At 41.5% G+C, this 16,843-nt stretch overlaps 1 protein-coding gene across 7 annotated transcripts in view; it reads left to right on the top strand.

Moving 5' to 3' along the window:
* Positions 1 to 16,843, top strand: part of tjap1 (tight junction associated protein 1 (peripheral)) — a 46,587-nt gene that overhangs the window by 19,166 nt on the left and 10,578 nt on the right. For 3 of the 7 annotated variants that reach the window (XM_067610892.1, XM_067610888.1, XM_067610889.1), the window contains 6 exons: positions 1,367 to 1,395; positions 2,343 to 2,504; positions 7,563 to 7,629; positions 11,000 to 11,029; positions 15,620 to 15,727; positions 16,458 to 16,541. In XM_067610892.1, coding sequence (XP_067466993.1) covers positions 1,367 to 1,395; positions 2,343 to 2,504; positions 7,563 to 7,629; positions 11,000 to 11,029; positions 15,620 to 15,727; positions 16,458 to 16,541 — 480 coding nt within the window. Of the gene's footprint in view, positions 1 to 1,117; positions 1,245 to 1,279; positions 1,396 to 2,342; positions 2,505 to 7,562; positions 7,630 to 10,999; positions 11,030 to 13,128; positions 14,915 to 15,619; positions 15,728 to 16,457; positions 16,542 to 16,843 lie in introns of those variants that run through there. The other 4 variants (XM_067610891.1, XM_067610887.1, XM_067610893.1 and 1 more) reach the window with 3 other exon arrangements.

Here is a 16,843-nt window from a genome sequence, read left to right on the forward strand (position 1 = left end):
TAATCTGTCAGTCCTGTCTCACATCAAGGTAGGTCAGGACAAAACCTTCATCATCCTCATCATCATATCCTCATCCTCATCATCCTCATCATCATCCTCATCCTCATCATCCTCCTCATCATCCTCATCCTCATCATCATCCTCATCATCCTCATCCTCATCATCATCCTCATCCTCATCCTCATCATCCTCCTCCTCATCCTCATCATCATCCTCATCATCCTCCTCATCCTCCTCCTCATCCTCATCATCATCCTCATCTTCATCCTCCTCATCCTCCTCCTCCTCATCATCATATTCTCATCCTCATTCTCATCCTCAGCCTCCTCCTCCTCATCTTCCTCGTAATCTTCCTCCTCATCATCCTTCTCATCTTCCTCCTGCTCCTCATCCTCACCTTCTGCTGTCTGTATAAATGATTGAGCTGCAACAATCAGTCGATCGGTCGATTAGTTGATCGGTTGATTAGTTGATCGGTCGATCAGTTGATCAGTCGATCGGTCGATCGGCAGAAAGTGAATCTGCAACTATTTTGATAATCGATTATTTTCGTCTTGAAGCAGAAATGAAACATTCTGGTTACAAAGATTTGCTGCTTTTCTGTTGGTTTTGATAAAACTTGACGTTAAAACAGTAAATCTTTCACTGTTATCTGACATTAATTAATTAATTGATCATGAAAATAATCAATAGTGTAAAACATGATGAATATTTCAGGTCTTGAAGAAAAAGCATCATCACATTTAAACAAACAGTCTCAGCAGCTGCTGACGATGAGTCGCTGAAATACCCAGAATGCAGCAGTGCGAAGGTCAGGAGATGAAACATGAAAAGGCTCTTAGTTATTTATCCAGAAGGACACGTTGTGACTCGAGGAAATACAGAAAGAGTTCATAACAAATCATCGTTCTCTGTGTCAGAGCAGCAGCCTGCAGCCTCAGAGCCGAGCCGTCTGATTGGATGCTCCAGTCATTGATTTTACGGCTCTGTGAGGCGATCGATTGATCGGAGAGCGGAGAGGATCCATGGTGTAAAAAAACCCTGCTGCATGCTGGGATCACAGCGGCTGGTTTCCATACGTGGGAGAGAGATCAATGAGACAGACGATAAAGAAACAGACAGGAAACATCCGTAGAACGACATCACACGCAGGTCATGTGATTGATCATGTGAGAGAGGGGAAACCGTTAAAGGAGTTTGGACTTCCTGTCTTGTGATTCTTGTTGGTTCGATGTGTTTGTTGAGTCGTCATCCTATTGATCTTCCTTTGCTCGCTCAGTTTTCCTCCCGTTCAGTCCTGCTGTGTTTTCACTGATCAACAGTCTGAATCATGTTGTTCTGACTGTTTCTGTCTTCTCTGTTTCAGGAGGCCTTATCAGACTCTGACAGGATCAGGTGAGTCTGTTTCAGCTGTTATTGATCTTCTACCGGTCCTTTCTGCAGCCCCTCAGTTCAGCCTCTGTCTGAAACAGGCCGTTTTAGCTCCTGTCTCTTTAAGGCCCGCCTCCCGATGAGCCCACTCTGTTCTGATTGGTCAGCTTCAGGAAGCTTCCTCCGGCTCCGGAGGCTACGTAAACAAACTATAGTAGCAGGATTTCACTTCTTTTTCTCCTTCTTTACTCCAAATGTCAACTTCTCAAATCCATCCGTACATGTTTAAACCTTAGCAACCACCTTAGCAACCACCTTAGCAACCACCTTAGCAACCACCTTAGCAACCAAGGCTACAAAGCAGACGGCCACACCAACGAGCCGACGTCAACAAGGTAGAAAAAAAACGTTACAAACGAAGCGTTCAGGGAAGGTTGAAGCCCTGAGTTTTGACTCGCAGGCAGCGTTTCTACATACGTTCACCTCAAGATCCGACATCAGAACAGGAAATAAAGAACAGAAAACCACAAACAGCTGAATATGAAGGTTGAACAGATTTATCATTTCACTCCTGTTCCAGCATCAGACTCATGATGGACAGATTTTAAAAGGATGACATAATTCTGACCCGTCTAGTCTTTGATAATATTGTACCTTTAGTGTTGTGAACTGTAAACATGGAGGCGTACTCGCTGGTCTGCCGGGTGGCCGACGGTGCGGCTTTTATTCCAATCACGCTAGATGCAGATTTCAGAAAGTGGCCGGAGCGAAGTCTGAATATTTATTTGGATTTGTGTGATGTCTTGTGTTTGTTGGTTTTCTATCACTGAATGAAATGAAAATATAAACAAATAAAATCAAATCATCAGGTGATCGTGGAGCTGCAGAAACTCATCAGAAACAACATGTGATAATCATAAAATAAATCTAAACCTCACAGATGACCTCTGACCTCTGCTCCCGTTACCCAGAATCCTCCAGCAGCAGAATGAGGACCTGCGGCGCCGCCTCTCTCTCTCCACACACAAGATGGAGGCCATGGAGGCGGAGTTTGACGGCAGCCGTCACTACATGGAGGCGGAGCTCAGCCGGACCAGAGACGACCTGGACAAGATGAGAGACAAGTTCCGCAGGTGAGAGACACGTTTCTGCCGATCAGCTGACGGATCGACGCACGACAAGATGTTCAATATTTGTATTTAGTGACTTTAAAATGAGTTTAAACTCATCACACAGCTTCTGTTGAAGATAATCAGAGTTTATGATGTTTTGAAGAGAGCAAAGCGAAGCTAAAAAAACAACAAAGCTCACTGTAAACATCGCAACGCCGTGTATACCTACAACACAACGACGACCACGATGATGCACGACACTGGTGAATGAATCCTCCTCCGTCAGCTCAGTGTTAGCACGGAGGAGCCACGACGCACGGCGGCCAACACGTCCGCATCCTGCAGCGTCGCTCCCTTCATCTTCCTCAACAACCACCAGCAGCAGGCTGCAGTAACTTTATTCTCTCGGCTGCCTTTTGGATTTATTCAAGTTACATTTAGGTAAAAATTGTCAGCACTAAATAATATCATATGTTTTTATTTACATATTATGGTTTGATATGATTTATGACGAGCGCCGTAGCTTTGGCTTGTTGGCTCAGAGGCTCCGCTGCCTTTACGAGGCCTCATATCAACAGCTTCACTGTCTTGTATAAAAGGATTTCACTGAGGAAAAACACACTTTCTTTAGTATTTTCTGCCATCGGCATTTTAATACATTAATACATAATACATTTAATACAAGATTCATTGATAATCGATCGTTAATTTTCCCGATGATCGATTAAGGAAAGTTCTTCAAATGTCCGTCCCTGCCGTGTTAGCGGCGTGTCGATCTGTCCGTCCACCGCCTGCTTCAGACTGACAGCCTGTCTGATTGGTAAACACATCTTCTTCTCTGCTGAGTTTTTCCAAAGCGTCCTCCAGACGGAGCGTTATAGAAACGCTGTCATATCGCTGACAGCAGCGCAGCGCTTCATTGGAAGAAGAAGAAGAAGAAGAAACACAACAACAATGGCGGACAGCTTCCTGCGAGTGTTATCGACTGCTATCGACCACCTGTCTCTGCTCAGACGGTTGGAATCTGCTGCGATAAACTAAATGTCAGGACGCCGCTGCAGGAACAGGAACAGGAACAGTACACTGTTTCTTCTTCGCTGGTGTTCTGTGGCTGCTTGTCTGTCCTCCACACGTGCCCAGTGGGAGGAGAACTTCCAGTTGTGGCGTTTTAATGTTGACGAGTTATTTGTATAAACGAGCTGAGACTCCTGCTGTGGACACATTTAGCCGACTTGATGTGGACATAATCTCAGACAGGAAGCTGTGAGGAAGTGTACACGAGTTCTGGTTATTATGGGATGGCAAAGTCCAAACATCAGACATAAATATGAGATGATGTGACATGTTTAACAGTCTCGTCCTCAAACCTGCACAAGTGTAAAAACTCTTGATTTTAGACAAAAAGATAAAAACATCAATGTGTGCAGAGCTTTGATCTGTCCTGTAGGAACGCGTCCTGATTGGTTGGTTCTGTTGATGATGTCAAGAGGTGACAGGTGTCTGTCAGCTGGAATCTGAAAGGTGAAGTTTTCCTCTGCAGAGCTGATCGCTTTAATTTAGATTCAGAGAGGACACACACACACGCACACATATACACACACACACACACACACATACAAACCCTCTTGGATCCATATTTAATCAATCTGATCAAAGACGGTGAATTAATGAGAGCTCAACTCCTCTCTGATTATCAGAGCCTGTAAACTGTGTGTGTGTGTGTGTGTGTGTGCGTGTGTGTGCGTGCGTGTGTGTGTCTTGTGCCTCAGTGTCTCCTCTCATGGTCTTTAAGGGAACATTTCTCTGCATCTGAGGACGTTACAGCACCAAAAATCTCTCTCTGATGTTTTAGTTGAGCTGAATCAGGATATTTAATTCATGCAGGTCGTGAAAGATGGCGAGCTGTGATTGGTCGGGTACCAACGTGTCTCTCGGGCCAAGTCACGGCAAGAATTCATGACTCTATAATCGCCTAATTTTACCCATCGAAGTCAAAAACTGACAGCCTGTCTGATTGGTAAACACATCTTCTTCTCTGCTGAGTTTTTCCAAAGCGTCCTCCAGACGGAGCGTTATAGAAACGCTGTCATATCGCTGACAGCAGCGCAGCGCTTCATTGGAAGAAGAAGAAGAAGAAGAAACACAACAACAATGGCGGACAGCTTCCTGCGAGTGTTATCGACTGCTATCGACCACCTGTCTCTGCTCAGACGGTTGGAATCTGCTGCGATAAACTAAATGTCAGGACGCCGCTGCAGGAACAGGAACAGGAACAGTACACTGTTTCTTCTTCGCTGGTGTTCTGTGGCTGCTTGTCTGTCCTCCACACGTGCCCAGTGGGAGGAGAACTTCCAGTTGTGGCGTTTTAATGTTGACGAGTTATTTGTATAAACGAGCTGAGACTCCTGCTGTGGACACATTTAGCCGACTTGATGTGGACATAATCTCAGACAGGAAGCTGTGAGGAAGTGTACACGAGTTCTGGTTATTATGGGATGGCAAAGTCCAAACATCAGACATAAATATGAGATGATGTGACATGTTAAACAGTCTCGTCCTCAAACCTGCACAAGTGTAAAAACTCTTGATTTTAGACAAAAAGATAAAAACATCAATGTGTGCAGAGCTTTGATCTGTCCTGTAGGAACGCGTCCTGATTGGTTGGTTCTGTTGATGATGTCAAGAGGTGACAGGTGTCTGTCAGCTGGAATCTGAAAGGTGAAGTTTTCCTCTGCAGAGCTGATCGCTTTAATTTAGATTCAGAGAGGACACACACACACGCACACATATACACACACACACACACACATACAAACCCTCTTGGATCCATATTTAATCAATCTGATCAAAGACGGTGAATTAATGAGAGCTCAACTCCTCTCTGATTATCAGAGCCTGTAAACTGTGTGTGTGTGTGTGTGTGTGTGCGTGTGTGTGCGTGCGTGTGTGTGTCTTGTGCCTCAGTGTCTCCTCTCATGGTCTTTAAGGGAACATTTCTCTGCATCTGAGGACGTTACAGCACCAAAAATCTCTCTCTGATGTTTTAGTTGAGCTGAATCAGGATATTTAATTCATGCAGGTCGTGAAAGATGGCGAGCTGTGATTGGTCGGGTACCAACGTGTCTCTCGGGCCAAGTCACGGCAAGAATTCATGACTCTATAATCGCCTAATTTTACCCATCGAAGTCAAAAATCTTGTGTGTTCTGAACCTGGCATCAGCCTGCAGATCCAGATGTGTCACACGTCTTAAACAGCCAAAACCAGATGAGAGTCTCAGTTTGTATTCCTGATGATGGAACTGTAGACATTGCATCTTAAAGGACTCATATTCTGCTCATCTTCAGCTCTATATTTATATTCTGGGCTCTACTGGAATAAAAACTCCTTATTTATCTTCTACTGGTCCTTTATGCAGCCCCTCAGTTCAGCCTCTGTCTGAAACAGGCTGTTTTAGCTCCTGTCTCTTTAAGGTCCCGCCTCCTGATGAGCCCACTCTGTTCTGATTGGTCAGCTTTCAGGAAGCTTCCTCCGGCTCCGGAGGCTACGTAAACGAACTATAGTAGCAGGATTTCACTTCTTTTTCTCCTTCTTTACTCCAAATGTCAACTTCTCAAATCCATCCGTACATGTTGGAGCTGAACAACACATGGAAACACCTTAGCAACCACCTTAGCAACCACCTTAACAACCAAGGCTACATAAGGTTTATGAGCATTTGCAAGGAGCCGACGTCGGCTCGCAGGCAGCGTTTCTACATACGTTCACCTCACGTTTCTGAACTTTGACCACGTTTAACATCCGACATCAGAACAGGAAATAAACAACAGAAAACCACAAACAGCTGAATACAAACCCTTTAAACTTCTTGAAAAGCTTCTTTGTCTTTTTCTCTGGTTTCAATACTCATTAATATTTAAGTTTCATTATTCTTACACGGCTCAGATTCCTAAATAAATCCTCATTTAATTAGATTGTAAATTATGGACTCACAGCTCCCTCGTAGGTTGATCCGACCCTGCTCATCATTTATTGATTACCACAGTGATCTTTTTACCTGCCGGCCTCAAGCAAAGCGCTTTAGGCTGCCTGTTTGTTTCAGAATTGATTAAATATGAAGTTTTAATTCACACATTTTAAAAGTGCAGCATCATCAGGCGTCTGCCTCCACTGAACAGTTCAATCCTCAGGAGCAGACATGTATGTACGGTCTCTTCCACCTGCTGTGGTTTAAGCCTGTTGTGTCACTTTGTTCAGGATTTGTGTCCTTCTGCTGGTGTGTGTGTGTGTGTGTGTGTGTGTGTGTGTGCGCGTGTGTGTGTGTGTGTGTTTGCGCGTGTGTGTGTGTGTGTGTGTGTGTGTGTGTGTGTGTGTGTGTGTGTGTGAGCGCTCAGAGCAGAACACTGAAGCTTAATTTTCTGTAAAACGATTCATCACCTTTATTTTGCTCTGCGGTTATAATCAGTCTGTAAATGAGGGAGGAAGTCAGAGAGTCGCTGCTTAATGAGACAGAGGATTTAACGGGATAACGAGGAGGGGGAGGGGGAGGGGGGGAGGGGGGGGGGGGGGATCAGCTGTGGGACACAGTTTCATTGTTCAACCAGCTGAGATGTTTTAGTTTGACTCTAATGTTTCTTAATGAGACTCTGCAGTGGAAACTTCATTTCACTGAGAGGACGTCTCCCTCGGCTCGGCTGACACTCGGGTGTCACACTCGGCTCTGACATAGCTGGTGCATCTGTGACTCTGCTATGACTCAGCTGTAAATCTGCTATGACTCCATTATGACTCAGCAATAACTCTGCTATGACTCAGTTACAGCTGCTATAACGTTGATCGGCTATAACTCTGTCATGACTCAGCTATAAAGCTGCTATGACTCAGCTATAAAGCTGCTATGACTCAGCTTTTTTCAGCTATGTTTATTGGTTGTATCATAATAGAGAGAAAACAGGACGACTCTAAACAGAAAACCTCACGTCTCTATTGATACAAAAGAAAAACAAATGTACAGATGTCCTGTGAGGGCGAGCGAGTATGCTCAGTAACACATTTCTCTCTCTCTCTCTCTCTCCCTGCAGACTTCAGAACAGCTACACAGCGTCTCAGAGAGCCAATCAGGATCTGGAGGAGAAGCTCCACGCTCTGGTAACCTCACACTTTTTCCACCTTTTCCATCTCATCAGCTTTCTGTTTCTCAGTTTGAGAGACAAGAAACTGCAGCTGATTAACTGCAGATTTCAGTTATTAATGCAGTTAGCTACAGAGAAACATCCTCTGTGATGGACTGACTATGGATGATATTTTTATGAAGCTTGTTAGTTTAGTTGTTCTTGAATTTTGATTTGATTTGAGTCACAACAAATCGTCCTAAAAGTTTCCCGGTTGTTTACGTTCTGTGTCGCTGAACGCTCGTGTAATGAGACAAACACACAATCAGGGTCGTTATATTAGAAAATTATCTACACCAAGTCTTTTTAACACTGGAGCTTTTTCAGGCGTCTCTGGTTCCATTTATTGATCTCAAAGACATTATTGATCAACATGAAATTCTCTGGTTGAATCATCCGATCAAAAGATGAACAGCTGTGTTAGAAAATATCTGGTACAAGCCCGTGGACATAAATATGAAGGAGAGAAGTCAACTACGACTCCCAAGGTGCATTTCACTAACAAACAGCCAATCACAGAGCTGCAAATTCTGTCGCTGAAGCTGAAAATTAAATGTTGAGAAAACTGGTTTTATAATCTGCATCTGATTGTGGATGAAATGAGTAACCATGGCGACCTCTGACTGGCTTCTTCTCCACAGCAACAGCAGCAGCAGAGGATCATGGGTATTGTAGTATTTAGAGACGTCAGAACGGAAAAAAAACCTGATTTGTCAAAACAAAGTTTCCGACAACGTAACATCACGGAGATTGATTAACGAAAGGAAGAGGAGGGACAGATTATTTAGCTGTATTGATTACTTTCATTGTTGAGCTGTCAGATCTGTAACAAAGCTTCTGATTGGCCCAAAACCGCCTCCTCTGTGTGTGTGTGTGTGTGTGTGTGTGTGTGTGTGTCATTGATTACACTCAGCCAATAACTAATCGATGCCTAAATGAAAACGCACTCTGAGGCTGTGTATTGATTAACTGTGGAAAAGTGCCGTTGACGGACTCGTTGGCAGGACGGTTGCCACGGGCGACAGTGCAGGATGTCAGAGGTCAGTTAGTTCACAGCGAGAGAGAGGGTGATGATGCAATAAAGAAAAAGAAGGTTTTTACAGGATTAAAACGTAGGAAATGATCAATCGTGACCTTGTTACCATGGTTACTCTTCAAACTTTCCTTAACTTCCTCTTCTTCTCTTCACGACAGTTTTTACTTAATAAATACGTAATAAAACTAAACTCACCTGGTTCAACTTAATGACGTCACACTGAACATTTAATAGAAACGTTATCAGGTGGTGATATTGATCAAATAGATCATATATAATCACAGTACATGTTATACAATATGGTCATATAGAGAATAAAAACAGCTGAGAGACAGCAAATTAAATGACTGAAAAATGAAGGAAAATCAGATAAAAATCCAACTTTGTCATAAATCCATCGTCCCGATCACAACAGTTTAATACAAACAGAGTAATAATTTCATGACAGACGTTATAATATTCTCAGATTTATTAGATACAGTTCTAATTATACGATATAATATTACAGGATAGTCACAATTTTATACAATTTTAGTCGTAGTTCTGTTAGAAAAAGTTAAATTAGAAGGTAAAACTGTAACTTTACATGTTTATTATAAAGATACAGTTATAATTTCATACCAGAAAGTCAGAATATTATAGTAGATATTATATATTATTATAGTATAATAGCAGTATTAGTAATAATAGACAATATTATAACAATAAAACTGTGATTTTAAGACAAAGTTGTGGCATTAATACATCTTTTAATAAAAAAAAATCACTTTCTGTTCAATGTTAAATGTTAAAACTTGTAAAATTTTATTATTAAACTATTTTGACTTTTTTCTGATCACATCATGATGTTTTATTGAAATATAAATAAATATATGAAACTTCTCTTGAAATTCTGACTTAATGCCCCTCATATTATTATATTTATTTATTTATTTTAAACATTGGCCCAGAAGACATTTAGACTAACGTGGTTTACGGAGACGTTTGAGTCATTTGAACTAAAATAGACACATTAAAGTTATAATATGTAATTATTCCACATTAAAATGTCTAAAAACAACTAGACCTGTGTTATATATGTTGTTGATTTGTGTATTTTCAAACTCAGAGAAATCTGTAATTTAATCAAAGTAACGGACCGTTTCATTTGGTCGCCTGTCGATGGCGTCATACCTCCTCTACCAAAGAGTAAACACACACAAGATGCATACGGCGGCGCTGTGTTTGTCCGCTACAATGGCGTCTACCAAAGAGTAACTTACACACATACAAGATAATACATCGGTGTTGTGGTTGTTCCATACAAACTGTTATAAATGGACTTTTATTCAGTTTTAAGCCACATTTTCATGATAAATTTAGGTGGTTTTTAACTATATCTTTTAGCCAGAAGAAGGATTTTAGTCATTGGACGTCTGGATCTTAAGTTATCAGAGAAATAAACTGGACAAACGTTAGCAGCAGCTCGGCTAACAGCCCCTCCAGGAAGTCTGGTGGTCACCAAACATCGTCGGAGAAACACTGATTTTTTTTTTTTTTTTAGGTAAAACAGCTTTAATTAGTATTTTAATGATTTTAATCTCCGGGTCTGTTTGTTCTGGAGAGGAGGAGACCTCTGTGGGTAAAAACATCCTGAATGATGAACTCTGGAGTAATCCTATCCCGGTGAAGCTGCTTATTTAACAACAAAGACAACAACTCCCATGATCCCTTGCTGCTTCACACCGTCATCACACTCCGTCTGTTGTTATTGTTTTGATTGAGACGCCTAGCGGCTGAAATTACATATTGTGTGTTAAAGTTTTAACAAGTACATTTATGTCGTCATTGATTCTGAAATAATTTCATTTATTTTTAACAATTAAAACTTAACTTTGACTTTTAATCATTCAGTTCATTGATTTAAATTAAAAATATCAATAATTGATGGTTTCAGGTTCTTAAACCTGAAAGTAAACTGAATATTTTTAGTTTTTTTACTGTTGATTGAACACAACGAGACATTTGATTGGACGATCAATCAATGGTGAAAACGATCGTTAGTTGTGATGCTGGAATCGATTTCTCTCTTTTCTATCTGATAAAAGTGAATTTAAGTAGATTTGATGAAACTTTCAGATTATTAAATAAAATGATTAAATTCTCTCAAACATTAAACGTCACTTCCTGTTTGTCTGTTTTGTCTGCTGTGATTGTCTGATCTTCTTCTTCTTCTTCTCTTTTTTTTTTCTTCTTCTCCTCTTTTCTCACGCTGCTCTGTGACGGATTGATTCCACTTCATCATCCTCATCATCACCTTCATCTTCATCAGGCTGCCGTCAGTCAGACATGGGTTCATGCAGTTGCGTTTACATTCATGTTCTTCCTCCTCCTCCTCCTCCTCCTCCTCCTCATCCAACATCTCTCCATCCTCCTCCTCAGTCTTCTTCTTCCTCTCTGGTGTCTGTTTAGAGTCTGACGGCGTTTGAGCACCAAGTCGTGACTTCATGTTTACTCTCAAACTGAATAAACCACAGCTGATCGATCCGAAGCACCGCCCCCTAGTTACTGTTGCTACGTCAGAAAACTTTAGATCTGCAGTTTCCAGAGGTGGAAGAAGTATTCAGATACTTTACTGCAGTAAAAGTACATAAGTATTATGAGCTTGATGTAGTTAAAGTATTGCAGTAAAAGTACATAAGTATTATGAGCTTGATGTAGTTAAAGTATTGCAGTAAAAGTACATAAGTATTATGAGCTTGATGTAGTTAAAGTATTGCAGTAAAAGTAGTGGTTTGGTCCCTCTGACTGATATATTATTATATATGACATCATTAGATTATTAATAGTGAAGCATCAGTGTTAGAGCAGCATGTTACTGTTGTAGCTGCTGGAGGTGGAGCTAGTTTACACTACTTTATATACAGTTAGCTAGTTTAGTCCAGTGGTTCCCAACCTAGGGGTCGGGCCCCTCCAAAGGGTCAGCAGATAAATCTGAGGGGTGGTGAGATGATTAATGGGAGAGGAAAGAAGAAAAAACAAAGTTCTGATACACAAATCTGTTTTCAGTTTTTGGACTTTTTCTCTAATCTTTGATTTTTGCTGAAATATTGGATCATTTGAACATTTATTGAAATGAAAGCATGTGAGAAGTTTAGAGGGAAAAATCACTATTTGGTGGAGCTGTTAACAACTCATAGACATGTGAAATGTGACCCCGACTACACACTGCTTTTTGTAAGACGTCAAAAGACAAAAAGGTTGGAAACCACTGGTTTCATCTTTAACAATGTGTTGTATTTTAAAAGCTTGTTATATTATCCATTGTGTCAAATCTTCATCTGAAAAGTAACTAAAGCTGTCAAATAAGATTCAAGATTTAGTTTATTATGGGATGTTTTCTTATGTACAGCCCTCAGCAGTGATTATATATCTAACAATTCCCTTAAAAAATGATAAAAACACATAAAGAAAAACAAAAAAGAATAAACAGTCAGCAGCACAGTGCATTAAAGTGCATTTAGTGAGAAAGTGCATGTTTCAGTTCGATGTTGACAACTGGTGCATGTCCACGAGTAACCAGCACTGAGGCGGGGAGGGGAGGTGGGGGGGGGGCAGTCTGTTGATGACCCTGACTGCTTGCGGGTAAAAGCTGTTTAACATTCTGCTGGATTCAGCACAGATGCTCCTGAACGTCGTCCCAGACAGCAGGAGGGAGAACAGACTGTGAGGAGGGTGGTGGGATCCTTGATGAGGCTGGAAGCTCTGCGAACACAGCGTTGATTATTAAATCTCCAGCAGGAAGAGGGGGTGAGGAGGGGGGGGGGCACTAGCTGTCCTCACTATCCTGTTCAGATGATGATGATGTTCAGACGCTTTACAGTCACTGAACCAGGAAGTGAGGCCGTAGGTTAGAATGCCTTCAGTGGCGTCTCTCTAGAAGGTGATGATGGAGAGACTGTGGGATCCGCACCAGGCCGGTCGCTGCTCCTCCTCCATCCTGTATGCAGATGCGTCATTATTGCTGACGAGACTCACTACTGTTGTATCGTCAGCAAACGTAGTGGAGTAGAAAGTACAATATTTCCCTTTTTAATGTAGTGGAGTGGAAGTATAACGTAGCATCACATGGAAATACTCAAGTTAAGTACAAGTACTTCAATATTGTACGTAAGCACAGTAGTTGAGTCCGGCAGTGTGTCTGGTGCCTGAGATGCGAAACTCAGGGCTAATTAAACAGAGTTAGTGCTCAGCTGTGATTGGTGCACTGAAGGAAAGAGGGCGGTGCTTAGGATCTGTCACTTTATTCTTTTTAACATACAAAGATTTTGACTTGGTGTTGAAACTCTGCTCTGTCTCATCCAGGCTAATGATGACCTGTTTTCTTTTTTTCTTGTTTTTTTTTAGCTTGTAGATGAAACTATGGAGACGAAAAGAAAACGCAGCCGACGTGAAGCTGATTGATCCTCAGTTCTGAATCCAGATTCATTCATTCAATGAAAACCACACAAACCTTTAAAGAAAAATGAAACATTTCATTTCTTTCCTCTGAATAGTTTTTGCTGCTGCGGTGTGATGTGGGTCAGACTCTGACTATATAAAGACGTAGGTTATGTTATGATGAGGCGCTGCAGCCTCGTTATTACGTCAGTTTATAAGTGCTAATATAAAGCGGTTTAAACTGAAGAGTTGTGTCCATATGACCTCAAATATGTGGACATGTTGTACAGCAGGCTGTATGAACCAATCAGGACCGCAGCTGTTTACTCGTATTTACTAAAGCACCAATTACAACCAGACGTTCAGAGACGAAACAGGAAATGGAACAGGTGAGAAAATGGCTGCGATAACGTCAGTGTTTACTAAGTGCAGATTCACTAAAGAACGACTCGTTGTTCGGCAGAGATGAGTTGTTTCATAGACTGTATAAAAATATGGACATAGTTACCGTGACGTCACTCGTTGGTTTCTGAAGAGCGGTTTTGAAGTTCAAAGTGAGCCGCTCCGGCCGTCGCCATCTTGGCGGCGCGTGACTCTGCCTAACTCCCAGCCAATCAAAAATGGGCAAAGAGGCGGGCCGAATGGCTGAAACAAGACACCTAGCGGCTGGCGGACCTGTCACTCAAAGCAGCCATGTCCTTCATTATGCAGAACTTTACGGCTTAATAAAATTTAAACGGGTGAGTTATAAAAAAAATTCACCCCCCGTACAGTTGTCATGAAAGAGGAAATTAGCTACAGAGACCAAAACCGTTGTTTGTACCAGACTGTAAACATGTTTATTTCTGCTGTAAAGTTGGACATTTTAACATGGGGGTCTATGAGGATTGACTCGCTTTTGGAGCCTCAAGTTGTCGTTCAAGAAACTGCAGTTTTGGCTTCATTTTACAGCCCCGGAGGTTGCTGCTTGGTTGTTACTAAATATTTACAGCCACTAGCTGCAGCTGGAACTGTTGCTAAGCTAGCTGAAGCTACCGTTAGCATGCTAATATCTGAGCTGTTTAGAGTGAAGAGTAAAACAGGTCGTATAGAATACAGTCGACATATCTGACCTGATGTTTACATGTCAGACAACAAACACAAACATCAGTTTCGTAAATTTTTCTGAGAGTTACAAATGAAATGAAGTCCAGGGCTGCAGTACGGACACACATCTGAATATTTATTAATGTGTTTAAATATGAAAATAAAATGTAGAGTTTCAACAATTAGTTGATTAATTGATCGACAGAATATTAATCAGGAACTGTTTTGATAATCAAATTATCGTTATGTTTTAAGCCAAAAGGCTCAATTATGTTTATGAATTAATTCTGACTTTTTTGGAGGTCAAATAAAACGACATTTGAAGACGTGAATGAACTCTAAGAAATTAACATTTTTCACTATTTCCTGACATTTTTTGGACAAAACAATTACTCGATAATGAAAATAATCGTTAGTTGCAGCCCTACATTATACCTCAAATTACTAAACCAGTAACGTTCGACTAAATGACTAAATAACGTCTGTTATAATCTCACTGTAAACGTCTAATTCTGAAACACGTGTCTGCTGGTATACAGAAAACAAAGTCTCACCTACATTCACAGACGTCCGGCTGCTCTCTTTATTTTATCTTTCGGCTCCTAAAACTGACGTATTTGGAAGTTCTGTTACAGCTCGTGATGCTGTGACTTCCTGTTTTACTGAAGTTTTAATGGTGCGACCTGATTTTAGTAAATCACTAGCGGGTGAAACAGACCAGGTGATTGATTAGCGGTGAACTAGCCTCATGTATGACTGGATGGTTAGCTTACTTTGTATATGGTTTGAGTCTGACCTCACCAGCGAGGAGCGATCAATCACTGAGGATCAATCAGCTACGACAGAAAATCCACGCTAACGGAAACATGTACTTGTTGCTAGCTGTCTTAGCTAGTGTTAGCTGCTAGCTGGCTGTTTCTTCCTTGATGGAAATATTTCAGCTTTCGGCTTTGACGCTTCGATCAAGATCTTATTGATCCTCTGGCACCAGCAGCCACACCACTGCATCCCATAATGCATCTGTGAAGTGCTGCGAGCTAATGCAGCATTCAAATTATCTGGGAAAAATGTAGATATTAGTAAATGCTAACAGCTTAGCTTTCAGATATGAGGTGTGACATCTCAAGTTTTGTTTTTAAATAAAGCTTTAAAGGATTAAAGACGTTAACTCTGCTGCTGGACTTTTAATATAAAACATGATTAGGAGGAATAAAACTACACAGAAAACTACAAAAATGGCGTCCAGATGAGTTTTAAGCAGTTTGAATAGCTTTTCCTAACATGTATTTTGACGTTTCTTCCCACATGATCTGAATGTATTTTAAGCCCTGAAGGCCCGCCCCCTGTCACTGCAGGCTCCTGATTGGCGGTCTCAGCTGTGATTGACAGTTGACGCACTAACATGATGTCCCTGCTCCTCCCACAGCTACGGAAGGTGGAGAGGGACAAAAAGACAATGGATCAGGAGATCGTGGAGCTCACCAACAAACTGCTGGATGCCAAGAACACCATCGACCGTCTGGAGGAGCTCAATGTGAGAACAAACTGCTTTGAAACTGATTTTTTTGCTTGTTTGTTTGTTTGTTTGTACATATGCAAAAGATACAAATGAATATACACAGAAACAACAGACAGATGTGATGCAGAGGTGCAAAAACCCCTGAGAGGGGCTCCCGACCACACGGTTGTTAATAAAATAAAGATAAATAAATCAAACATCTATTGATGATAAACAGAACTTCCTGCAGCAGCAGGTGTAAATATTTATTAACTGGAAGTTGGAGCTCATTTCCAGTCTGTGTGGTAACCATGGTAACTGCCTCCCCATCCATCCTGCAGCAGATGGCGGCCACCTCCTGCTTCCATGTTTCTGCTTCCTGTGTGTTGACCAACAGCAGCTCGTTAACGTGCGGCTGATTAACGAGCTGCTGCTGCTGCTTGGACGTCTGATTGATCGCTGATCAGTTTCAAAAACAAACAAACAAACAGCTGCTCTGTGACAACTGAGCTCGTTTGTCTGTTTGTTTTTGTGTCTTTATGCACAAAAATCTAATAGTCAGTTTAATTCTAAATACTTAATTCGTTCCTCGAGAGGAAATTTGCAAACAGAAGAGAACAAACAGAAATGAGTGAATGACGTTGAAACGCAGACAGAAGCAGCTGATCTTTGTTACAGTTCTGACCAATCAGGAGCCGGTATGAATGCAGAGTAAACCTGCCTTCAGGTGGTTTGTGTTCACCTTCAGTGTCTCTGTGTCTGTCAGGAGCGCTACAGGCAGGACTGTAACCTCGCCGTCCAGCTGCTGAAGTGCAACAAGTCGCATTTCAGGAACCACAAGTTTGCTGATGTAAGTAACTGTGTGTGTGTGTGTGTGTGTGTGTGATACTCACCTGTAACCACTCACACAGATAATAACTGATGATGTGCAGAAGATCAGGAGGATTGTTGCTCATTAAGCTGACAAATATGAAAGAATAACGTGAGTCAGACGTCCAGCTCTTTATGTGAAATTCATCAAAAGTCAGTTTGACTGTAAAACCTTAATTTCCAGAAATATATCCGTCAACTTTTTAAGAGTTTTTTTGTTAATGGCAGGAAATGAGACACAAACCATAACTGATGATCCCTCACAATGAAGCAGAATAAAAG

Source organism: Thunnus thynnus, chromosome 14 (assembly GCF_963924715.1).
Source record: "Thunnus thynnus chromosome 14, fThuThy2.1, whole genome shotgun sequence".
NCBI lineage: Eukaryota > Metazoa > Chordata > Actinopteri > Scombriformes > Scombridae > Thunnus > Thunnus thynnus.